Below are 27,939 nucleotides of genomic sequence, written 5' to 3'. Positions count from 1 at the left end.
ATGCTACGACGTGTTAGAAAGCATTGGGAACTTCATGGCATCCGTCCCAGTTGGATAGGAGAAGAAATCTTTCGGGATCTTCTTAAATATTGGGATAGTGATGAGTTTAAGGCCAAATCTGAAAATGCAAAGAAGATGAGAGCGTCTGAAAAGGGTGGTTGCCTTAATGCTGTGGGAAGTATAAGCACTGCTGAGCATGTTCGACGCATGGTAATAATTATTACCACTTCTTAAAGTTATAATTTCAATTAATAATTGATATTATTAATTATAGTTTATTTTGTTATTTAGACTAAGGAATTAAATAGACCTCCACTTATGACCGAGCTGGTTGCGAGGACTCGGAAAAAGAAAACAGGAGCTTTTGTTGACAGTAGTACACAAAAAGCTATGGTAAGTTATTTAAGTTTGGTATTATATTTGGTTAAGGTATCGGTATTATTTTTTAAGCTATATATCGGTATTATTTTTTAAGCTATCGGTATTATTTGGTTAAGATGGATATTATATTTTGTTAAGCTATCCATATTATATTTGGTTAAGCTATCCGTATTATTTGGTTAAGCTATCCGTATTATTTGGTTAAGTTGGGTATTATATTTAGTTAACCTATCGATGTTAAGCTATCCATATTATTTGGTTAAGTTGTGTATTATATTTAGTTAACCTATCGGTATTATTTTTTTAAGTGGACCGTATTATTTGGTTAAGTTGGGTATTATATTTAGTTAACCTATCGGTATTATTTTTTTAAGGTATCGGTATTTCTTTAAGCGATAAATTGTGATGTATTTGGTGGCGATTGTGAAGTGTCGATAAAGCGTTGATATATATGAATTAAATTGGTGATTCCTTAATTTGTTGATATATATTGCGGATAAAGTGGCGATTGTGAAGTTCCGATAAAGTGTATGTTGATATAGATTGCAAAGTGGAAACCATGAATTTGTTGATATATATTATTCTGATTTATTAATTAATTCCGACAGGTAGAATTGGGGTGTTATTGTAACACCCCTCTAATAACCCGCGGCAGTTAAACAATTATTAATCAGAGTAAACATGTAGAGAGGTATCACAATTACATAAATTAATAAATAATACACACGTTCGGCACCTGTCATGCATTTACTGAAAAACACCTGAGATCATAACTCATTAATCAATTTCATGTTTTACACAGCGGAAATACTTCATCAAGTCAAACATCCATCATCAATGTATAAGACTTCAAATAACAAAACAAATAGAGTTATAATTAAACTCCAAAACAAACGTGTTCCCAGTGTTACATCTACCAGAGCATGACACCGACACTATAACTAAAAACCGACTTATGAGCTAATCCTCACCAAGTCGCGCCGCTATCCTCAATCTGAAAATGACAACAAGTAAGGGTGAGTCTCATCACAGTTAACCAATGTTATTGCATCATAAATAATAACATATCATAGTGATACCATTCACCAACTGTTTCATATTCAGATAAATCATCATTCACACATCCACAGATAAACAAACAAGTCATCTTAAAACATACACCAACATGTTATAAACAAATCATGCACATGTATGAAACTGACACTATGCATGTGGTACCAAACATCACCAGTGGACATCATCCACCGACCGATCTATCATCATCCAGATACGGCCCTGCCAGCACAGATTCCACACAATGGGAATCCTGCCCCTCACTGCATCCTCTCATCTTTAGGATACAGCCCTCAGACTATGACTATGAATGCATGCAACATATATATAACATACCATCATCATCATCACACAATGAGTAGCCTCGTCTATACTCATATATCATCATTCATCATCATCATCATCATCATCAACAAGTATGTTCATATATATATATAAATTAGATTGCATCATTCAAATAATCATATCATAAAAAAAATCATACAGATATACCAGCTCGAAAGTTACACGCCATTAACCTTCCAAAAATCACAAAACAGCAAAATCTGCCAATCACGCTGGCCATACGCGTACCATACGCGTACCAACAGGGCCAGAACTTCACAAAAACATGCCCCATACGCGTATCATACGCGTACAGGCAGAAGCACCATTTCAGACAAAACATACACTCCATACGCGTATGGACAGAACCATATTTCCACACAAAACAACATCATACGCGTATCATACGCGTACCAGCAGAAGGGCACATTCTGATGCACCATGGGGAGCGTACCATACACGTACCACACCCCCCATACGCGTATCATATGCGTACCATACGTGAATGGACAGCAGTTCACAGAAACCTGCAACTTTACCATTCATCTTCCTCGCGATTCCACCTGCACAGTCTGCGATTTGGGTCTAAAAACCAGAAAATTCATCTCATAACAGCATACGAATTCACCCAGAAACTACAGTATATGATCCAATAATCAATTTCGTTCATCATACTCTAGATCTACTCAATTATTAGGGATTTATCAGTCCAAAATTTCAATCCAAAAGATGAACACAACACAGAACATGGAAACCATTGATCAAAACAATACTACCAATCTATACTATTACCTATAACACGATAATAGAGATTAAATGGAGAGTCTCCCCTTACCTTAGACAAGAGTTCTTGATCTTTGGTCTCTCCCTCTACAGTTCTCCTTCTCGTTCTTCGTGTTCTCAACCCTCTGTTCTTGCACGTTCCTTCTTTCTTCCCAATTCCAATTGTTTTATGAAAAATAATAATAATTTAGTAAAAAGGATTACAAAATCACTCCCCCTTCTTTTACTATTCCCTCATATGGCCCAAATGCCATAAACCATTATTTCCATTATTTTCCACAAAATCTTTATAATTCTAATTATTAATTCAATATTCCAATTAAATTAATATTAAAATTATACGGGTGTTACAGTTATAATTTCCATGTGGCATGTGAGATGTTGTGGCGTGAAAATCATGTGGCAACTAGATTTGTGGCGTGAAATTCATGTGGCAACTAATTTATATTTAACTTTTTTTTTATGTGTAGGATGATTATCAAGCATTGCTTGTACAGTTTCTGACTGTTAATCCTCAGTATACTCCAAGACCGGGAGAGCCGCTTCATCCGGATGTGGATTTTTATCTTTGGACTAAAGTCATTGGCGGCAAGGGGCGTAACGGGTGTTTTTTTGGTGGTGGAAATTTGGCAGGCACCTTGAGATCTGATGATAGAAATCTATATCAAAGAGTTCTCGACGGGGAAGGAGGTTCACGTCCTGTAATTTTAACAGATGAACAGAGAGAAACCGTAAGACAATTGTCGGTAAATGAGGTGAGGCGTGAGGCGGCAGAACGTGAAGCGGCACTGAAAGCTCAAATGGAGGCCCAAATGATGGCAATGCGGAGTGAGCATCAGCGGGAAATGGAGGTCATGGCAAAAAGGCAATCGGATATGGAGGCACAAATGCGACAATTTATGCAATCCTTTGGTGGAAGCCAAAATATGGGGGGTTCTGCGCCGACTGATCAGGAAAATCTAAATGAGGATGAGTTTCCCGACCCGGATTGATTGTTGATTTAGTTTAGTTTTTATTTTGTTGTTATAACTTTTGATTTTGAATTTGTGTGAACTATTAATTAAATTATAATTACATTATTTAGTAATATTAGATTTATAATTTTAGTTTCTTAATTTTAGTATATTTAGTTTATTGAATTAATTTATAAATTTTATAAATTTTAATATATTTAGTTTATAAATTTAATTATATATATATATATATATATATATATATATATATATATATATATATTTATTTGGTTTTTTGCAAAAAAAAAATATTAGTGACGTGATTTCCGTGTCACTAAGTAGTGACATGAAAATCACGTCGCAACAATTACACATTAAATGCGCTTTTCATTTACTCCTAGGCACATTTAGTGACGTGATTGACATGTCACTAATTAGTGACATGTAGATCACGTCGCAACTAAAGATGCTTTTTTGACCCAAACACTGCTACGCCTGCTCTGACTGAATATGAATTAATCTCTGACCCAAAGTTTGCGACGTGATTTTCACTTCACTAAATAGTGATGTGAAAATCACGTCACTAAAAGTTGCCACCTTGTCTCCTGCGACGTGAATTTTCACTTCGCAAATATTGGTTTGTGATGTGTTTTTTTGGTTTGTGGCGTGATATACACGTCACTACTGAGGCTTTTTTTTGTAGTGAATTTATGGTCTTACTAGTGCATAATACCCACCGCCACCCTTCTCTAGTTCTAAAAAATGTACTACATACCACAAACTTAATTAAAAATTTAGTCTTTGTTCATATGTTTACTAAAGATAATAAAATTTCAACTGAATTTGATCATTTGGTTTTTCTATGAAGAATTTTAAGATGGAAACGACTCTAATGAGACGTGAGAGTCGAGGCAATCTCTATCCCATCACCACCAACACCAACACCATAAAAATGTTGAGCCTACGTCTTCTTTTGCAACTGTGACATCCTGTCCTTAACATGATCGTTTACGTCATCTATGAGAATATGTTTTACATTCTCTTAGATGAAATAAATTGATTAAACATTGTAAATCTAAAAAACTATATTATCATTTTTGTCATTTTATCCTCTTGAAAAATTTGTTAAACTACCATTCATTAATTCTCATAACCATAGTTTATTGTCATTTAATATTTTACATAACAATGTATGGAGATCTCTCATTTTAAGCTCGGTAGGTCACACACAAATCTTACATTATCTTTTAGGATAGTTAAATTAAAGAACAAAGGCAAATAAACCATCAATAATAATAATAATAATAATAATAATAATAATAATAATAATAAAAGAACACGAAAGGTGTGGTTATCAATTGACAGAGCAATAACATATTTTAATAAATTGAAAATACTATTCACACCCTTAATTTTGCTCAACCTGATTAGTCTTGGTATATGAGCACCAGAGCTACTTCTAACATGACATCCTCACAAGATAATCTTTTGTTTTATTTTAAATTAAGTAAAAATAATAAAATAATCATAGAAAATTGTCATTTCGTTCCAATTTATGGTCTTACTAGTGCATACATAGTTATATACCCATCCACCCTCATGCTGTTCTAAAAAACGCCGCAAACTTAATTAAAAATTTAGTATCTGGTTGTAAATTTACTAAAGATAATAAAGTTTCAATTGAATTTGACCATTTGGTTTTTCTATGAAGGATATTTAGATGGGGATGACTATGGATAAAAATAGACCAACTAACAAGGGACCACAACCTATCCTACATGGCCCAGATCTTGCCAGACTTTTTTTTTTAATAGAAAAAATCTAGGTTTTATTTATTATAAGCCTCTTTAGTTGAAAAACTAGGTCACGGGTCATGAAAAAAACATTGTAAACCTATCAGACTGACCTATTTAAATAATTACGAATAGATTTGTTGTTATTATTATATTTGATTTTATACTATGGATTAAAATATAAAAATAAAGTTTAGTTATCTTGAAGAACTTATGAACATTGTTGATATATTATTTGGATTTGTTGATATATTATTGGGATTGATATCATTAATATAATATCAAATATAATTTAATCTAATAATATCAAATATAATCCAAGTTGTGGAAGCCTAGACTCAATCAGAGTTGTATATAAATAGTCATAGTCTATATCATTATCTACTTAATATAAATCTAAGGTTGTCATGATGACAATCCTAGACAAAACTCTAGGCTTATGCTTGTGTGGCAATCTCACAAAGCTTCTCAAGTTAAACCAAATTTTCAATTTTTTTATATTTTATAGAATTCTATATTTATTTTAAATATAAATCTTAAATAAAACTTGCATTAAAAACTGTCAAATAAATATGTTATCGTTATAAAATTAACGAAAACAACATAGAGATGAAGGAGAGAAAGTGGTATTCTATTATCATCTTCCAAGTAGTTCTCTTTACATTGCAAAGTGGTCCTTATTTATACCACTTAGTATGGAATATGAAGATGAAAGATAAGAATATATATGGACATCCACAATAATATTTATTCATAACTCCTCCCCTTGGATGTCCATTGAAGATATGCCTCGTTAAAATCTTACAAGAAAAAACCAAGTGGAAAAAATTCTAGTGAAGGAAAAAGAGTACAATACCTTTGAATGTGAATTGCCTCATTAAAAACCTTACCAGGAAAATCCATTGAGACAAAACCATGGTGAAGGGAAAAATTGCAAAACATATGTATTTCTCCCCCTCATACATACATTTATTTGTGAGACGATATTCTTTGTAGTCGTTGCTTAAAATGTCTTCTTCGAAGTGACTTCATGCAGTGCTAATAGCTATGCAGGATTTTATGAAGTTGTTGCCATGATTTGTTTTATAGATCTCCGTGAAATGGATGTACCATCACATGTAAACAAATAACATGTTTCTGATCTACCATTGTAAGGATCTGACAAGTAACCTGCAACTCTAAGATAGCGAAGTATATGTTTGACTCTGTTCCAATGTCTTCATGCAGGTAAATAACTGTATCTTTCTAATAGATTAACTACAAATGATATATTAAGACGTGTATAATTAGCAAGGTGCATTAGTGCTCCAATTGCCTGAGATATGGTACTTCAGGACCAAGCAATTTTTCATCATTTTCTCGAGGTCTGAAAAGATGTTTCTCCATATCTAATGATCTAACAACCATATTGGAGTAGGCAACATGTGACATTTGTCCATATAGAAGCATTTCAACACTTTTTATATAGCCTTCTTGATGTACAAATATTCCTTTGTCCAAATGCTCAATTTCCAAACCTAGACATATTTTGTCTTTTCTAGGTCCTTCATCTCAAACTTTTTATTTAAGAAATTTATATATTTTGGAAGCTCTTCAGGAGTTCCAATAATATTTATGTCATCCACATAGACAACTATTATTACAAATCCTTTTCCGCATAATTTTATGAAAATACAAGGACAAATTGAGTTATTTTTATATCCATCATTTAGTAAATATTCACCGAGATGATTATACCACATGCATCCAGATTGTTTCAACCTATAGAGAAACTTGTTCAATTTGATGGAGTAGTTTTCTCGACATCCAAAATTATGTGCCTCTGGTATTCAGACTATCGGTCCGAAATTGAGTCACTTATAAAGTAAGTTTATTTTTTCTTCAATTGAATATATTCATTTTGGCCAATTCTCACTTAGTCTACAATCTTTAATAGACTTTGACTCATGATCCTCGTTATCATTGATCATTTTTAGCGTTATATTGTATACAAGACATTGTCAATATTGACTTTATTTCGTTATCTCAATTTTGGTTCCATTTCATTTCATCTATGACATAATTTATCGAGATCTCTTTATTTCATATTTCAAGTACTTGATTTGTTCTTCTCGAACTTAAAATTAAATCAGGTCAAAGTTCTCTTAGAATTTTCATATCCTCACTTGAGTCATCTTTAAATTTAGTTTCTTTTCTTGATATAGGACTTTTAACATTGGAATCGACTTTCCTACCATGCTTCATGCACGGTTTCAATTCATTTGCAATATTAGATTATCCAACAGGAGAATCCACTTTAATTGTAGTATTAACAACAATAATTGGTTGTATGAAATTTGCAAATGAATAATATTTCAAACTTCTGGTTTATATTGGTTTGTAAGGTTCAAGATATAAAATTGTTTATTGAACTTCTTGTTCATGATTTCAACTGCTTATTCCCTCCCCCTAATATTAGAAAAATTAATTTATTAAGTGATAATCAGCCTACTGGGTAGCAATTAAGTATTGTATTATTTGCTCAAATTATATCCTCAAAATTGGGATTCATATCAATTATATTTTTTCAATATTCTTTCACGACTCATCTTAATGTATTATATTGGAGCAATTGGAATATGCACAACACATCCAAATGTTCACTTAGATGATAAGTATTAGAATAAATTGTAAGTTAAGGGATGATTAGTATCTTGTTGGCTTAATCCGAATAAATATTTTAATGTACTTGATTGCATGTTTCCAAATTATAACTTAGATTTTATAATCTCATTAGTATCAGTCATACAACTAACTTTAGACTTCTAAAGAATGGATCTTCAAGTCCATTTTTTAATCATATGAACATATGCTACAAGATGTTCAATATCAGTTTTTAATAATATATGTGATACTTATCAAGAAAGTTCTGGAAAGAAAAAAATTAAAAAAATGAGATTGTTGTCTAAGAAAACAATTTCACAAACTTTTGGTTGATAGTAGACAATAAATATTTTGCATGATATTTTAGTCGATGCAACATTTAATGTCATGAAAAACTCAATTTCTTTGATTTTTAATTTCCTTTAGAAACACACAAAATTTACCGGATTGAAGAAACTTCAAGTTCTTCAATACTAATTATTCGCATCATATTATATCCGATATGACCCAGCCGATTTTACCAACGACACATTTAAGTGTAATTTTTAAACTTCTGGATTATAATGGCATGTTCTTCAATTGTACTAATATAAGTGTAATACATGTCCGAGGAAAAAGACGGTAGCTTTTCTATTACACATTTTCTGTCCAAATTCTGTTGTGTAGTACAAAGATATTTGATACTCCAATATAATTCAAAACCAATATAATAGTATCTCATGATTAAACACTTTAATCATACACATGCATATGAACATATTATCATATAATTATCAAATAATTATCCTTTATAAAATTAAACATATTTAGTCATACAAAATCATATCACTAAAATCATATCGCCTTATAATTAATTTGTTTTACTATTTTTCTGGAATGCTTGATAAGTTCTTCAGAGACTATATAAATAATTTATTTTGCTATCTTTCAGGGATGCTTGATAAGTTCTTCAAGAACTATATAAATAATTTGTTATAAACAATGATCTAAAAAAAATATGAGCATCATTCTGGGATGCGTTAAAATTATTTGTGTCATTCTTCTGGAATGACAATCTTTTAATGAGCATATATTACAAATTATAAATTTTTAGATCGAAACAAAAATTAAGATGGATTACATTGGTGATTCGAAAGTAAAATAATTTCTCTTAGCCAATGGCATCTAAATCTTTAACTATGACAACTAAAGGAGTAAAAAATTTCATGTAATATCTATTGAGAGAAAAAGAATATCTAAATAACATAGGGGACATGACATTTGAGACTTCACAATATAACACAAATGTCTTTGTTAAATCTTTCATGAATACTTCACTATTATTGATCCAATCCATCTAGAATTCAATAATATAGTTGATGCAATCATTTTTCAAATTTTTAACATAACAGATGCAATCCTTTTAGGATATGTTATTAGTATAGATGCAATTCTTCCGGGATTCATTAATATCATGATGAAATTCTTCTAAAATTATAGATATAACATTTTAAGGTGTGAGAAATCCTTATTTAAAATCTTTAACTCTTCGGGAATTATATATCACAAATGATCTTCGTAGTGATAAAAAGAAACAATTATTTGCACAATCCTTCTAGGAAGCTCAGAAAAAAAAACCCTTCAAAGTCATGTCACAAATATTCACATCGATTAAGAAAAATAATTCTTTAAGCAACCCCCCTGAGATATCTTAACATTAGTCATGTAATCATCCCATTCTTCAGGGATGCATGAAAATTACAATTGATATTTTCATAAAAATTAAACAATCATTCTTTGAGAAATCCTCCAAGGATGCTTTAAGAACTCATCGATGATAGACAACCTTAAAAAAAAAAATTTCATTAGAATTTTATAAAAAAACATAATAGAATAACACGCTAAAATTTAATCTATAAGATGAAGAAAAAATATTAAAAACTAACTCAAAAGAGAAGAAACATGATTATGCAAATTGATTATAAAATCACTCACACAGTAGACTTTCATGCTGATAATGTGTTATGAAATTAACTAAAACAACATAGAGATGAAAGAGAGAAAGTGATATTCTATTATCTTCTTCCAAGTAGTTCTCTTTATATTGCAAAGTGGTCCTTATTTATAGGACATTAGGAAGGTAAAAAATCATAAATGCCACTTAATAGAAAATATGTAGATGAAAGATAAGAATATATATAGACATCCAAAATAATATTTATTCATAACAATTATTAATTTTTTAGAATTAATATCTCAATTAACATTCTTTAAAGTATATTACAACTCTTATAACTCTTATTACCTTTATATATTATTAACTCTTAAACTACTTTTTTTTTATTTTATAAATTAATAGTCACTTTAATTAATTAATTTAAACTAAATGTTTTATTAAATAATTTTAAATATAAATTTATTTATGCATTAAGATAAATAATTTCTCATTAATTTTTTCTTATATTTTCTCATAAATGTTTTTTAAATTATATTTAATTGATTACATTATATCTAATATTTTTCGAGAGAAAATATTTAATGACAAAAATACAACATAAAATATTTAAAATACTTTACTTCAAAATATAAATTTAAATTGAAAATAATTAAAGAATAGACTTAAAAAAAATTCCCCTACAATGTTAAAAATACAAAAGTTTTGTAACTTTTAAAAATAGATAGTTTTTACTTACTTTAATGTTACAAATACTACATAAAGTATTCAAATAATATTTCTATATAAAATTATACGATATTAAAATAATAAAAATATAAAATATAACACAAAAACTAAAATAAAACTTTTTATTAATAAGACCTTTCATTTGCTTTTGAAATTCTATTTCTCTCTTATATCTTATTTTTTATAAAAAAAACTATTTAACATCATAAATATTACATATATAATTTAAAATAATATATTTTAACATAATAATTTTTTTTTGAAGAAAGGATATTTTATTACTCACAAGTCAAATAATACAAAACAAGGCCATAGGCCAAAACCTAGCTTATAGTAATAGTTGGGTCGTATACCCTATAAGCTTCCTACAGGCCCAACTCTTGTAAACAATAGCATCTATAATGATATTTACATAGTCTATACTATTGGTATGATTAAACACAATATTATTCCTCCTACACCATAAAGCATGGAGAGCTTCAGCAAATGCCATTTTAAGAAGCTTAGCTTTACTCCCCTTTCTCGATATCTCCTGCAAAACCCACTGAATTTCACCATGCCAAGGCAGAGGTAAGTGGTCATAGTTCAGCCACTTCAAAACCTGCTTCCAAATATCAAAATTAGTTGGGCATTCAAAGAATAGGTGGGATATACTCTCTTCACTGCTCCTGCATAAGCCACACTGTGTATCGGTTATCAAATTGAATCTAGACAGTCTATCTTTAGTAGCTTGCTTCCCATGACAAATGAGCCAAGCTATGAATTGAGCTCGAGGCCTAGCTTTATTCTGATAAAACAGATATCTCCAATCCACATTTTCAGAGCTATCACTAAGCACTCTATACAGCTTAGTCATGTTGAATCTGTTTTGATCTAGCATATGATTCCAGGCTACTGGCACTTGCAGCACAATATCCCTCATGTCCATAACCCTTTTGATGATCCATGAACAACTAGTAGGTAGTTGAGCACCCATTGCATCATTCCCTTTTAAGTAGGACATGTGTACCCACTTAACCCACAAATTATCAGATTTCTTACACAGGTTCCAAAGGCATTTAACCATGGTAATCACATTCCAAGTTGCAAGGTTGATAATCCCCTGCCCACCTTGACTTTTAGGCCTACAAACAGTACTCCAGGCTACAGGACTTTTTCTGCTAGCATCAGTCTTCCCAGTCCAAACAAAGGTCCTACAAAGACAGTCTATTTTGGCAATAACAGATTTAGGAAGGGGAAAGCATTGCATCCAATATTGGGTGATTGCAAGGATCACACTCTTAACAAGCATAATTCTGCCAGAGTAACTCAGCAGCTTAACAGTCCAATGCTTCAATCTATGCAAAATTTTATCAACAAGTGGCATATAATGAGTAACACTCAGTCTTCTACTTACAATAGGAACTCCCATATATTTCATGGGCAATTGGCCTTCAGTAAATCCTGTAGCTTGGCTCATCATCACCTTTGTATCTTTGTCCATCCCTCCACAGTAGATCTTACATTTGCTGGGATTGATCACAAGTCCAGTTGAAGCAGAGAAGGAGTGCACCATGTTCATCAATACCTGAACAGATTGTATATCTCCCCTGCAAAACAATAGTATGTCATATGCAAAAGTAAGATTAGTAATGCTAGCCTTCTTGCATTTTGAGTGATACTTGAATCTAGGATCTCCAACCTTTTTCCTTAATAACCTATCAAAATACTCCATCATGAGTACAAACAGCAGGGGTGATATAGGATCACCCTGCCTCAAGCCTCTCCTTGCCTTCATTTGCTCAGTATGCTGACCATTTATAGTGAATTCATAAGAAACATTGGTCACTTCTACCATGATCCAATTACAGAACTCCCTGGGCATACCTATCTCTTGCAGAACTTGCTCTAAGGCTTACCACTCTACCATATCATAAGCCTTTTGGAGATCTAGCTGTAGCATACACCTTGGTGTCCCTCCCTTCCAAGTATAACCTCTCATCAACTCAAATGCCATGAGGATATGATTATGTATCACTTGTCCAGGAATGAAAGCTGCTTGATTAGCTCCAACAATAGTAGGTAGAATCTTCCCCAGCCTCTGAGTCATTATCTTTGAGATAATTTTGTAAAAAAGTTGAACATCCAGCAATAGGTCTATAGTCCTTAGCTGACTTAGCCACATTAGTCTTAGGGATTAAAGTAACTCCAGTCCTAGTGAAATCCCTAAGAATCCTCCCATGGTTGAAAAATTCTTGCACTGCAGCCACTACATCATCTTGGATAATACTCCAACAAGCTTTAAAAAACATAGCACCATAGTGATCGGAAAAATAGCAAGTGTACTATTTTCACCGGTGTAGTTATAACGGGTTTTACCTCAAGTATCGATCACGAGGATTGCGTAGGAAACACAAGTTATTTAAGTCAATTAAACAAAAGAGCAAATAGGTGTTTTGTTATAATGCAATAAGTAAATTTAAATAAAAGAAATAATAAAAATAAGCTGAAATTAAAGTTTGACTTTTTAGATGTAATTTGAGGTAATGCCAGGGTAGGTGTTTGATCTTCCTTATAATGACTCTGTAAAAAGATCTCTTCAACAAGTTCATAGAATGCAACTATTTGTTCTTAAGGGTGTTTCCCTAAGTCCTTAGTGGAAAACCTTTTGGTTTGCAATCCTATTGCCTAAGTCCTTAGAAACAAAGGTTTGTAAACCAAAGATGTAAATAATCAAGAATGTTCAAATAACTTTTCGGTATCCCTAGTCCTAGGTGATAACTACTAGATCAAATTGTTTAAAAACCTTAACAACCGTAGTCCTACAAATTGTTAACCGTAGATCAATCTTTGTTTTTCCGACAAAGAAGGCATAAAAACATTAAACAATCAAATTGCATAAAACTAATACTTGATTAAAGAAATACGGAATTCAAAAGTCATTACAATTCAAATCAGGGACACCCCCCTGGCATTGGGGGGTTTAGCCTCTCATAATATTCAAGAAACCAAAATCAGAAAGTTTAGACATTTACAAAAGATTAGGAGAACTCTGATCTTCAATGGCTTCCACCGTTGAATCTCTTCGTCTTCCACAACCTTGAATACGCTATCTTGCTCTCTTCTGGAATTCTTTCGTACGATCAAAAAGTGCCTTCACCTTGTCTTTCAGTCTCTTTTAATCTCCCTAGGTTTTCAGATCTCAGCCGCAATACCTAAACTGCCCCTGGACTTTAAAAAGATTGGAAAAACCAAAATTCAGAAAATTGGTCCGCACAGCTGACACGGCCGTGTCACTTGACACGGGCAGACCGTGTCAGCTTCTGGTCTGAGGGTTTATATTCTTCAGGAGGTCGGACACGGCCGTGTCAGGTGACACGGTCAGACCGTGTCCGCCTCTGCCCATATGTTCCTTCTTGGCTTTTTGCTTCCTTTTTCACACCTCTTGGCCATGCGATCTTCCATCAATCCCAAGCTAAACTGAAACCATTACCAAACGAGATAAAAAGCACCTAATTTACAATGAGAATGACACAAAAACAAACTTCACACAAATAAACTTAAAATTAGATAAATTAAAGAAAACATTGGGAAATAAACACAAAGTGTTACCAAACATGATGATCGTGTGTCGAATTTATGATGAAATTGAGTGTAAAATGGTGGCCGATCACAACCCCAAACTTATCTCATTGCTTGTCCTCAAGCGATGCAAGAGACCAAACAGAGGTCACCCTGGATTTTTCTTTCCACAACACAGCCGATGTTATTCGCAACTTGCGTCTACCTTTCTAGTAGAATCTTTGGCTTGCCGAACCAAACTTTCTACCACACTTCCACATCAGAATGCCTTTTTACCTGCAAGCTTTTTCACACTTCTCACCAAATCTCTCAGGGTTAAAGTGTTTTGCACTCACAAAATAAAGGTATGCAATATCAACTCTTAATTTTGAATAAATTCTACCTACACTACACTAACAAAGTTCACACACTTTTCGAGGTCTTCTGGGTTGTAATGGGGTTTAGGTACGGTGGGATACACAAGGAAATGGATAAACAATTAGTTTTAGGTTCAACATTCATGTTGTGTTTCTCGTAATTGTGCTCAACTTGTTACATTGGGAATTTATTCGACTTAGACTCTTTTGCTTCACTCATTCTTCCGTGAGTGCTTAATGTAACTGAGTCTTTCATTCGGGCAAGTTTTTCTCTTTCTTTCTTTTTTATGGGACATACATTCATATGTCTCAAAATTTTTATTTTCATTTTCATTTTTTTTTACTTGCCCTCTTCTTTGATGATTACTACCCCAAACTTAGATTTTAGTACAACTCTGAAAACCACAACATTAATGCCGAGCAAGGGTTGGAAGTGATTGGCTGCGGGTTACAAATATGGTTATAACAAACAAAAGGATATGGCTCAACTGGGGTAACAACGGATAAACATATAATTTAGGATGGCTAGAAAGGCTCAGGGTGTAAAACAAACAAATGCCTCAGTGTGTGTCCTCATATTATGCTGTGTCAGTAGAACATACGCAAAATCAGAATGATAAAGTCATACCTGAATGAACTCTCATGATGATTATTTGTTGTGTTTGGCTTTTTGTAACCTCGCCATGTTGGATAAGCTTACAGGTTCCAAAGCACTCCTCGTGTCATGTGGCTTCTTTCCGGTGTAGGTACACCATACAATCCTCTTTGTCCAGTATCAGCAGGTTGCGTCCAACTGTTACTTTTCTTTCGGCTGCATCAACTTCCAGGGTGCCTCGGGGGAATAGGTTCAGGTTGCACCTTTCATCCACTAAATACCATTCATCATTCATTCGGCATCCATAAGACGATCTATAACACAATGTCAACATAACACACAAACAAAAACAAAAATGGAGAACAACTAAAAGCAAATGAAAAGAACCCCTCCCACACTTGAACCAAACATTGTCCTCAATGTTTTGGAACCAGCCTTGGAGAGGTTGCTTACAGAGGTATTGCATTCCAATGATCACTTCCTCGCTTCCACTAGAGATGCTCTCTTTTATTTCCTGAAAATAAAATAAACAAACAAAGAAATTAATTATTAAAACCATGGGTTGCCTCCCACGAAGCGCTTCGTTTAACGTCGCATGGCTCGACGGTCCATTACCCTTTATTATGGAGGGTATTTCCTTCTCCAAACCTTGTTTCTTGTTACTTTCTCCACCAAAAACTCATGGAGATGAAAAGCATGGACCACTTTCCTCTTTAACTCACTTTCAACCTTCATCTTCTCACCTTGGTTTTCTTCTTTCTTTTTCTTCTTAACTTCTATAGCGACCTTAGGACTTTTGATAGAAACATGAGCTAGTTCCACCTGAGAAGCTATGCTTGACACTTTTTCTTGGAGATGTTTAGGGCTTTTGTATTCTCCCTCACTTTTGATCATACCAACAGAAGCTTGATCATTTACAACCGCCATATGTTTCTTAACTCCTAACATCTTCAAGGTCACTTCTTCATCAAAAGATCTCAGTGTTAGTGTCCCTTTTTCAATGTCGAGGTTGCACCGGCCTGTCGACAAAAATGGTCTCCCAAGAAGGATAGGAGTTTCTTCATCTTCCGGAATGTCCATGATGTGGAAGTCAACAGGGAATACAAACTTATCAACTTCCACTAGTACATCTTCAGCTACCCCATATGATTTCTTAACGGTGTGATCAGCGAACCTTAATTGTGTCTTACTTTCACTAATCTTTTCCAATTCAAGCTTTTTGAAAATGGATAAAGGCATTAAACTTACACTAGAACCAGAATCGAGGAGTACCTTTTTAAATGCTATATTCTTGATAGTGCATGGTATCGCCACCGGCCCAGGGTCTTTCCTCTTAATTGGGATCTTTCTTGCTGAAGAGACTATACCACACTTATCGATTTCAATTTCTGGTTCTCCTCTTAGTGATCTCTTTTTCGCCAACACCTCCTTCATAAATTTCTTATACAAAGGCATGTGCTCAAGTGCTTCAAAAAAAGGTAGATTCACCTCTAACCTTTTGAACAATTTAGTGAACTTCTTAAAGTCTTTCTCTTTTGAATTCTTCTTTGTTATTCTTGAAGGGAAGGGTAGTTTAATTTCCGGTTCAGCACCTTTTTTAATTTTTTCTTCAGTTGGTTTAACCGGTGGTACCACCACTTCTGGCTCTCTTGGGTTCTCTCTTATTTCCAAATCTACCTCTATCACCATAGGGTCATCTATCTCTTCTTTTTCTTTTTCCGATTCTAACACCTTTTTACTCCTTGTTGTAACAGCATTGATCTTCTCTAGATTCTTTTGATCTTTCACAGTTTCGTTCGGAAAGTTTCCTTGTGCCTGTAGAGTGAGATGTTGTGCTATTTGACCCATTTGAACTTCAAGATTTTTGATTGAAGCCGTGGTGTTCCTGAGGTTGGCTCTTGTCTCTTCTTGAAACTGAGAGTTTTGGGTTGCCACTTTTTCAAGAGCGATCTCCCAATCTTCTTTCTTTGGTACCTGTTGTTGAAATTGTTGAGGATGATGTTGGAATTGTTGTTGATATGGAAGTTGTTGTTGTGGAGGTCTGTGTTGTTGTGATTGCGCTGGAGTTTGAAATTGGGTTGATCCTTGCTTTTGAAAGTTTCCTTGTTGGTCCTTCCATGCGAAATTAGGATGATTTTTCCAACCCGGAGTATAAGTATTGGCGTATGGATTATTTTGCCTCAACATATGAATCTGTTCCACCTGTTCCTGCGTTGCCACACAATGCATAGCAAAATGTGGTCCACTACATATTTCACATACAACTGAGGCTGCTGGTTCAATTTGTGCTACCTTTTGTTCACTAAGATTCATCTTCTTCAGTCTTCTTTCTACTTCAGCTGCAATTTGGTCTTCCATTTTAACTACCTGATCAGCAAGCTTCAAATCAATTTTTCCTTCCGGTTGGCTCATTGCACGGTCATATAACTCGATGTGCTCATTAGCAGCAATAGCTTCTATGATCTTCTTGATACCCGTGGCTGTTGAAAAATTAGTTGAGCCACCGGCAGCCGTATCAATAAGCTGTTTTGTCTTAATTCGGAGACCATTTACGAAAGTCTGCATTTGCTCGGTTGGGTCCATATTATGAGTAGGACATGCAACCAAACATCTCTTGAACCTTTTGTACGCATCCCCCAACGATTCCCCTTCTTTCTGCTTGAAGTTTACAATATCATATCTTTTTCGGATGAAAACTGATGCGGGGAAGTATTCGTTCAAGAAAGCGGTTTCCATCTGTTGCCATGTTGTGATGCTTCCCGCTGGAAGTGAGTAAAACCACTCTTCTGCATCTTCAGATAAGGTAAAAGGAAACATTACAAGTCTCTTAGCTTCTTCAGAATTACCTTCAATCTTTAATGACGTTGTCGTGGTGAGGAATCTTTGTAGATGCTTATTTGCATCTTCATTGATTCGTCCCGCAAACGGCTTGCTCTCCAACTGTCGGATAGTTGAAGGATGAAGTTGGAAGTGTGCAACATTGACCGGTTGGTTTACAATGGTCATTCTTCCAAGCGGTGCATTGGCTCTTCCATAATCACCCAAAAGTCTCTCTGGAGGAGGTGGATCAGCTGCCATAGTTTCAGGCTCAGAATCTGACTGCTCGGACTGAATAGATATTATTTCTTCGTCTTTTGATTCTGAAACTACAGGGGAGTCTTCTTTCGATGCCAGTCTTTTTCGCTTGACTTCTCGGAGTCGTGCTCTCAATAGTCTTTCTGGTTCTGCGTTAAAAAGAAGTTCAGCTGAGGCCTTACCTCGCATACAAGATTAGAAATTGATTAGTAGATAAGTAAAAAAAATTAAAGTTAAAATAAGCAAATAAAAATTTCAGCAAAAAGAATTTTAATTGCAGAGCAATAAAATTTTAATTGACTAAAATAAAACTTATATTTTGGCAATCCCCGGCAACGGCGCCAAAAACTTGATCGGAAAAATAGCAAGTGTACTATTTTCACCGGTGTAGTTATAATGGGTTTTACCCCAAGTATCGATCACGAGGATTGCGTAGGAAACACAAGTTATTTAAGTCAATTAAACAAAAGAGCAAATAGGTGTTTTGTTATAATGCAATAAGTAAATTTAAATAAAAGAAATAATAAAAATAAGCTGAAATTAAAGTTTGACTTTTTAGATGTAATTTGAGGTAATGCCAGGGTAGGTGTTTGATCTTCCTTATAATGACTCTGTAAAAAGATCTCTTCAACAAGTTCATAGAATGCAACTATTTGTTCTTAAGGGTGTTTCCCTAAGTCCTTAGTGGAAAACCTATTGGTTTGCAATCCTATTGCCTAAGTCCTTAGAAACAAAGGTTTGTAAACCAAAGATGTAAATAATCAAGAATGTTCAAATAACCTTTCGGTATCCCTAGTCCTAGGTGATAACTACTAGATCAAATTGTTTAAAAACCTTAACAACCGTAGTCCTACAAATTGTTAACCGTAGATCAATCTTTGTTTTTCCGACAAAGAAGGCATAAAAACATTAAACAATCAAATTGCATAAAACTAATACTTGATTAAAGAAATACGGAATTCAAAAGTCATTACAATTCAAATCAGGGACACCCCCCTGGCATTGGGGGGTTTAGCCTCTCATAATATTCAAGAAACCAAAATCAGAAAGTTTAGACATTTACAAAAGATTAGGAGAACTCTGATCTTCAATGGCTTCCACCGTTGAATCTCTTCGTCTTCCACAACCTTGAATACGCTATCTTGCTCTCTTCTGGAATTCTTTCGTACGATCAAAAAGTGCTTTCACCTTGTCTTTCAGTCTCTTTTAATCTCCCTAGGTTTTCAGATCTCAGCCGCAATACCTAAACTGCCCCTGGACTTTAAAAAGATTGGAAAAACCAAAATTCAGAAAATTGGTCCGCACAGCTGACACGGCCGTGTCACTTGACACGGGCAGACCGTGTCAGCTTCTGGTCTGAGGGTTTATATTCTTCAGGAGGTCGGACACGGCCGTGTCAGGTGACACGGTCAGACCGTGTCCGCCTCTGCCCATATGTTCCTTCTTGGCTTTTTGCTTCCTTTTTCACACCTCTTGGCCATGCGATCTTCCATCAATCCCAAGCTAAACTGAAACCATTACCAAACGAGATAAAAAGCACCTAATTTACAATGAGAATGACACAAAAACAAACTTCACACAAATAAACTTAAAATTAGATAAATTAAAGAAAACATTGGGAAATAAACACAAAGTGTTACCAAACATGATGATCGTGTGTCGAATTTATGATGAAATTGAGTGTAAAATGGTGGCCGATCACATAGCCATCCATGCCAGGTGATTTTTGATCACCAATACCATTAAGTGCTTGCTCTATCTCAACTCTGGTCACAGGATTGATCAGACAAGAACTCTGGTCCCTATTGATCTGAGCACCCTTCCTCATTGCATCAATGTCAATAAGGCTAGTGCTACTATTAGCTTGACCCATAAGACTTTTTTAGAGACTTAGGAACTACTCCTCAATATCCTTCTGAGTTGTCAACAAGGTACCATCTTCCTTCTGCAGAAACTGGATGTTTTTAGAGTTATTTCTAGCTTTGACATATGCATGGAAGAATGCATTATTTTCATCCCCCATCCTAAGCCAATTAATTTTAGATCTCTGCATCATGCTCTGCTCTTCCATCCCATTCCATTTCACTAAGTCCTCAGTATAGGATTTGATCCTCTGAATGTTATCAATATTCATAGGCTGAGACATAAGATCTTCATAAGCCATATTGAGATTCTTTCTAGTGTCAATTATCCTCTGTTGAAGATCAGTCACCTGCTTATTCAACTTCCTAAGCTCAGGTTGAAGCCTCATGAGTTTATGCCAGAGAATCTCCATGGGCCTCCCATAAGCCAGCTTATTCCAACTCTGCTTAACACAATCAGTAAAGCCCTCATAGTCCACCCAATTGTTATTGAATTTGAACCTCTTCTTTGGCCTAACCGCATTAGGCTTACTCAAAAAAAGAAGAGCATGGTCTGAGATATGGGGTGACAACACATTCAAATTACAGTCCTGATTGTCCTGGAACCAATCAGTGTTAGCCACAAGTCTATCTATCCTATAGTAGATAGGATTTTCACTCTGCTTATTCGACCATGTAAACTGATCACCCTTGCTATCCATCTCACACAGCCATGTGTCATTCAGCATATTAGTAAAATCAATATACTCTGACTCCACAATGAGCTTCCCTCCAACTCTATCATTAGCTGAAGCAACATTATTGTAGTCCCCAACAGTACACCAAGGCCCTACTTGAGTCCTATGGAGCTCTATCAAATCCTTCCATAAATTCTTCCTTTGTTCCAGTTGATTTAAAGCATAAATCGCAGTCAACCAGTATTTAAACTCACCCCTTAGATCATACACACCACAGTGTATGTATTGACTAGAGCTACAAACATATCTAAGGTCCACTTTAGTGTGATCCCACTGAATCCATATACGACCATTGGCATGATGGTTATAGTTATCCATATAGGTACCTCTCAACTTCAGTTTACCCCTGATATTGCTAGCTTTATCCTTTTTGACCCTTGTTTCAATAAGAATAATGATTTCAGTCTGGAAATTCAGGAGATGGGAGCTAATCTCCCTGATTTTCTCAGCTTTATTAAGCCCCCGTATGTTCCAAGAAACTAACATGGCCCTCTATCCACAGACACTAGGTGATCATTCCAAACCCCTAGTGATTCAAAACCATTTAAACAATCTACCATAAGAGGAGTTTCAGGGAACATAGAATTCTTACCTCTATCCCTTCCAGATTTTTGAACTGTGGTCCACTTCTCCCCTGTTGCAGCACCACTGCTCTCAGGATGGTTAACATCAAGAGTTGGATCTTTCTCTGCTCCTTCAGACTTCTTAGCTTCAATCTCAGACTTAGCCTTCTTGGCTGCATCTTCATCCTCAACATTAACAGTTAAGGGCTTCAGTGGTTTAGGCCTCCAGATTTTTGGCTTAGGCTTTTCTCCACATGTATGACCAACCTGCAGGCATTTTTCATAATACTTGGGTCGCCATTCATATTCAACTAGCTGCTTCCTTTTCTGTCCATTGCTATCTTTGATAGTAATCTCATCAGGAATCTTCTTTGTGATATCCACCTCCGCCAGTATACGGGCATATGACACTCTAAGTTTGTGTGTGGTACATTCATCCGTGACTAGCGGAGTGCCCAAAGCACTCCCTATTTTATTCAAACTAGAAGCTCCCCATAGTTGCAGAGGAAGTAATGGCAATTTGATCCAGATTGGGAGTGTACGTAGAAGATCCTTCTTGAGATTAAATTCTGGGCTCCACTCCTTGATCAACACCGGCATTCCCCGTATTGAGTAAGGTCCCTTCATTAGCACCAGATCCATGTCCTCTGATTTCTTGAACCGGAGTATGAAATACCTCTCATCATGATAATACAGATCAGGAAGATGAATAAAGTTCCATACCTTCTGCATAAAGTTCTTTATCGCGTGTAAGCTCAGATCTGCTCCCATAACATACAAGATTAGGGCATTCTCCCAGAAATGAAGTTCTGATGCTATATCGTCTTCGTTGATTTCCACCTCAATTTCACCTTCAGTCACGCAAGGAGCAACGTACACCATCGATCTCCCTTTCGCAGGATTCCGGTTGTCACTGATAACGTCCACCCATAGCTTCCGTGTGGCTCTTCATCCCCCGCTTGAGTTGTTAGGGTTACGCCCTTGGGCTCCGCCGTCGTAACCACCGTTGTTGGTTCCCCAATCACCGCTGACCTACGTGTGCTCTGCTTCTCAGATCCTTTATCCTCGCTCTTGGCTGTCTCTCCATCACTCTTCACCGGTGTCGTCTCTGGTAAAGTCACAGGCGACGAGGAATTAGGCGGCGTTGTCGGCACCAGAATCCTTGAAAAGAATTAAAAAAAACCTACAATGTTAAAAAATAATTTTTTAAAAATAATTTTATATTTAATTGATGCAGATAATAACATATGGATACCAATGAACCAATAAATTGAAATAAAAAAATATTACTCCCTCCGTTTCACAATAGGTGTCCTCTTTCCTATTTTTAGTTGTCTCAAATTATTTTTCCATTTAAAATACCAACGTGATATTTATTATTTCTTTCCACTAACTTACCTTTATTTATTGTATTTTAATTTATTAAGTATTTCCACCACCTATTATTAATAAGGTTATTTTAGTAAATGAGACTCATTTTATCATTGAAATCAACATAATTAATCATTTTCTTAAAAAATGTGAAAATCTCAAAGAGGACACCTATTGTGAGAGGGAGGGAGTATATTTGATTGCATTTAAATAAAAAATTAATTTAAATTAAATATGTTTTAACCACTCATTTAATTACAATCAATTAGTTAAAGTTGAATAATCTTCGCACAAGAGAGTAATTATCAATTAATTATATATAATTTTAAATTTTATATCAAGATTAAAAAATATCAAAATAAAATCTTAAATATAATTAAGGTCATCAATTTTTATAATTAAAAAATAGTCTTAAATAAAAAATTGTCCCTTCTACATATCAGATTTAAATTGTGTAAAGATATATGATTTTAATTGTGTAAAGATATATGATTTTAGAATAATATATTTTATACAAATTAAATTTTTCATAGAATTTTTAAACTATTATAATTTAATATATTTATTGTTATTTAATAACAAGGAATTGTGACTGTTAACAACAATTTTTAATTATTAAATTATTATTTTTAGATATGATATTATATTTTGATAACAGATTAATGAATATTTATCAATCAATTCTATAGCAATATATCAATTTAATGTATTTAATAAATACAATATATTAAAATATAAAATATTTAACTCTAGAAAATACTAATATTTCTATATTTTAACTTTATTTTTTAAAACATAGTGACATTTATTTAATTAAAATCATAAACGCCTCATGAATTAATTAAATAATATATTTTATGTAAATAATTTACATATCCTTATAAGAAACTCAACATATTAAGAAAAATACATATTAACATTCATATATTTTAATTTATTTTTAATTTTAATATTATTGTATTTCTAATAACAATAATATATTCCGATGTAAATTATTATAAATATATAACAATTTATTTTTTATTCCGTCTCTTTAAATCAATTAAAGATCTCATAAAAATATTATTTTAATACAATAATTAATTTATGTTTATCAGTTACTATTTTTTTTAGTTGGTAGAATAATGAACTTTTAAAAATGATGTTAAAATTGTCATCAAATATTGTCTTTTCGTATTCTTACAAATCTTTATAACCACCCTTAATCCTACATTCATCTATGCTATCCATTTCACCTATACATTTTTTTCTAGGACTTTTCTCAATGTCTACTATTGATATCAACGAGAGGTTTTTTCTTCTATTAACTATTTGCATATTTGTTTATCTTATTATTACGTTTCATACTCAATTATTCTATTTTACTGTAAAAACACATTATATATTTTTGTAGGCTTAGGGAAGACAAGATATTGCAAGTATAAATTATATCTACTTCATAACAAGCACATGCAAGAGATTTGAGGGGTATCTAGGTCAAAAGTGATTCAATAGGGCGGTAATTTATCTAAAATATTTAGATAAAATTTCTTTGAATCTCAGGATTAGTCGTCAATTGTAAGTCACTTAACTTAAATATTTGGGACTTAAAAATAATAGTGAAATTGTAAGTCACTTAACTTAAATATGGTTTACTCGCATATATATCGTGTATGAAAGAGATGCGGTGGCAAATTTGACCTCCCAAATTTATATTTTCCTATTTTTAATTTATTTGTTCAATTTTGAATTGTTTTGTTTTTGTCATTTATTTTATTTATTCTTTCATTGGTTAATTTAGTGGATTAGGTATTGACATCTCACTATTGTAATTCTCTTCTCTTTTTCCCGTTATTTTATACTGAATTTAAATCATATTATTTAAAGATTTTAATTCATATTTTAAATTAATATTAATATTAAAGAGAATTTTTTTACATTGGTCTGTTTTTTTCAATAATATGGATTAAATAGATATTATGGGAGATTTAGATATCTTTCAAGCGAAAATAAGTGGTATAAGAATAATATTTTTTTGGCTTAATTGCAACTTTGGTCCATCTATTTTGTCATTTTTTTGGTTTTGGTCCCTCCACTTTAAAAATCACGATTTTGATCCCTTTTTTAATTCTTGTGTTGGATTTTAGTCCCCTCTCTAATTTGGACTTTATATTTAATGATGTGGCGCTTAATTTGATGATGTGTTCGTGCCATGTCATTTAAAATTAATTCAATTCATCTTTTTAATTTAATATATATGTTAATGTTTTTTTTATATATTTTCAAAAATATTAATTTAATATCATTATCAACAATCAATTTCTTCTCATCTTTAAACCCTTCACTTCACCACCATCAACCTCAAGCACAACTTTTGATACAGAGATTACTTATTCTCTTCACTTCTTAGTTCTTCCAGTAACATAAATCAAACTCTCACTAACATTTGCCATTTCAAATTTCTCCATCGCGGTCTTCACCCTCTCATCTTCACAAATTAAACTCTCTCCCATCTTTACAAACCAAACTCCTCAAAGTCTCACTGTACCAACACCTAAACCCCCTCCTCCATTGTCGCCGCAAAAGACATCAAGAGGTGTTTGAACCTATTTCTAAAATTTATTTCACATAAGTGTAGATGAACAAAAGTTGAGGCTTTACACCATGTTAAGTAAAAGGGTTTTGAGATATGGGTTTATTTTATCACTCTCAAATTTTTTAGAGTGAAATGCAACAAAAACTAACACCTCAAATTCATCTAAATCCTTCTGAAACTCTCCTTGATTTTTTTCATTCCCACTAAATCCTTCTAAAAAACTTTCTAATTTTCAAAAACCCTCTCTAATTTTTCTGGATTTTGTTCATGCATTTCATTCCCACTAAATCCTTCTAAAAGACTTTCTAGGTGTGATTTTTGGGGTTAATACTACTGTGGTTGTTTTGAGATCTATGAGATTTTTTAAAGTGTGACTTTTAAATTTAATAGTAATGTAATTGTTTTGAGATCTATGAGATTGTTTTGGTCAACTGTGATTTCTGGGTTTAATTTATTTCTGAGTTTATTTATAACTACATATACAAAAATATACAGAAAAGAAAACTAACACCACAAAACTATATTCCGGCCACTCACAGCATCAATAACACAAATGAGAATTATAAAGATGCAATCCAAATAATTGGTCCACTAAGATTAATTAAGATTTAGGAATGAATCAATGTTTTTATGCAAACAGAAGATGAAAAGAAAATTTAGGATTGGTGAACCGGAGAAGATAAAGAACAAAATATTTGGAATAAAAATTAAGATTTAGAAAAATGAAGATTAAAAATCCGAATTATTAAGTTATTGGCTTAATCATTCTATTTTTATATAACTATATTAGTTTAATATTTTTGAAAATTTATAAAAAACCATTAACATATATATTAAATTAAAAAAATGAATTAGATTAATTTTTAAATGACTTGACACTGACACATCAGCAAACTAAGTTCCACATCATTAAATATAAGTTCTAAATTGGTGAGGGGACTAAAATCCAACACAAAACTTAATTAAGGGATCAAAATCGTGGTTTTTAAAATGGAGGGACTAAAACCAAAAAAATGATAAAATAGAAGGACCAAAATTGCAATTAAGCCTATTTTTTTTAAATGTCCAATATCACTTTAATAAATTCTCAGTATTAAATATGTTTGTATTATATTATATTAAATATTTTTATTTAGTTATTAAGTTTATCGTATTTAACATAATTATATATATATATATATATATATATATATATATATATATATATATATATATTGTAAATTATTAAATTATTGTTAATTTTGTATGTAAACAAATAAACTCAATATAAAATATCACTACAAATATATTTTATATTTATCTAACTAACAATTTATCGATAATAATTTAATAAAACGTATTCGCGCATCGCGCGGGTAGACGTCTTGTTTGTACAATTTAATTTAATAATATAATCCTTATTTTCTTTATTCTCTCTTTCTCTCCTCACTAAAAGTGCCTCGCGTACTAACAAATTGGTATCAGAGTGTGGTTCGAGAAAGAGACAAGCGTAGTATCGAAATGCCCAAGAAGAGGCGTCCCGTTGCAAGGTGTCAACGACGGTACAAGTGTGAGGGGGAACATTGTGGACTCACACTTGAGGGGGAGTGTTAGAATAATAATGCAAGTGTGAGTAAGTAGGTAAATAGTCCCACATTGGATAAAATTATGGTGACTTGAGAATATATAAGTGAGAGAACCTACTCACCTATCACCTTAATGTTTTAGGTCGATAGGTGGTATGTCTCTCACAAAGGTGAATCCTCTCTCAACTTCCCCCCGATGTTGCGCTAACAAATTGGTATCCAGAGCTTCCGGTTATTTTTCTTGAGAAATTCACGTCAGAGATCATGTTTCCAGGGAACGTGAATTAATCACTGCAAAGATGAATGGTACTAACGACATTCCAAATTCGCTTTCAATGCATGACGGCAAGAATTGGATTCGATGGAGAAAATAGATGCAATCTCTATTTGGATTTCATGAAACCTTAAAATTGGTTACTAATGGAGTTCCTGTGCTGGCTGCAAATGCATCCGACGCACAGAAAACTGCCCACACCGACGCTAAAAAGAAGGATTGCAAGGCTGCGTATTGCATTCAAACGGCCGTTGATACTACAAATTTCGACTGAATCTCTCATGCTGAATTGGTGAAGGAGGCATGGGATATTCTTGTCAAATATTATGAAGGAGGTGAGAAAGTTAAGGTTGTCAAGTTGCAGACCTTGCATCGACAATATGAACTGCTGTCGAGGGGAGAAGACAAAAAGGTTACAAAGTATGTGTCAAAGTGGAATAAACTCATCCATCTCATGAAAGGTTATGGTGAACCCTGATAAGATGATAGTTGAGAAGGTAATGCGTACGTCGACCTCTCACTTTGATCATGTTATTGTAGCTATTCAAGAATCCAATCAACTTGAAACCCTAAAATTGGAAGATTTGGTTGGTTTGTTGGAGGCGCATGAGATTAGGATTGTCGAAAGGAAAGGAGATCAAGATTTGATACAAGTTTTATAGGCTAAGTCAAGGAAAAGTAATGGTGGTTCCAAAAAATTCAAAGGAGAATTCGACAAGACTCGAGACAAGAAGCCTTTGTCGAACACTCACAAGCAGTAGGTCGAAGATAGAACTTCTGAATCCTCGAAAGGAGGAAGAGGAAACTATCGAA

General features: G+C 33.5%; 2 protein-coding genes across 2 annotated transcripts; one reads left to right on the top strand and one right to left on the bottom strand.

Moving 5' to 3' along the window:
• On the top strand, positions 1-3,533 carry LOC131640990 (uncharacterized). Its single transcript, XM_058911331.1, has 4 exons — positions 1-210; positions 292-393; positions 3,012-3,058; positions 3,212-3,533. Exons 1-4 carry the CDS (start codon positions 1-3, stop codon positions 3,531-3,533), a joined length of 681 nt encoding a protein of 226 aa, XP_058767314.1.
• An 8,953-nt stretch (positions 3,534-12,486) lies between these two features.
• On the bottom strand, positions 12,487-20,052 carry LOC131640989 (uncharacterized). Its single transcript, XM_058911330.1, has 4 exons — positions 19,882-20,052; positions 19,595-19,687; positions 13,959-14,051; positions 12,487-12,684 (listed from the first exon to the last, which is right to left on the bottom strand). The coding sequence occupies exons 1-4, from the start codon at positions 20,050-20,052 to the stop codon at positions 12,487-12,489; spliced, it is 555 nt and encodes a 184-aa protein (XP_058767313.1).
• Positions 20,053-27,939: the final 7,887 nt, after the last annotated feature.

This window comes from Vicia villosa, unplaced genomic scaffold (assembly GCF_029867415.1).
Source record: "Vicia villosa cultivar HV-30 ecotype Madison, WI unplaced genomic scaffold, Vvil1.0 ctg.003444F_1_1, whole genome shotgun sequence".
In the NCBI taxonomy this organism is placed as follows: Eukaryota; Viridiplantae; Streptophyta; class Magnoliopsida; order Fabales; family Fabaceae; genus Vicia; species Vicia villosa.
This window is presented reverse-complemented; position numbering and strand designations above follow the sequence as displayed.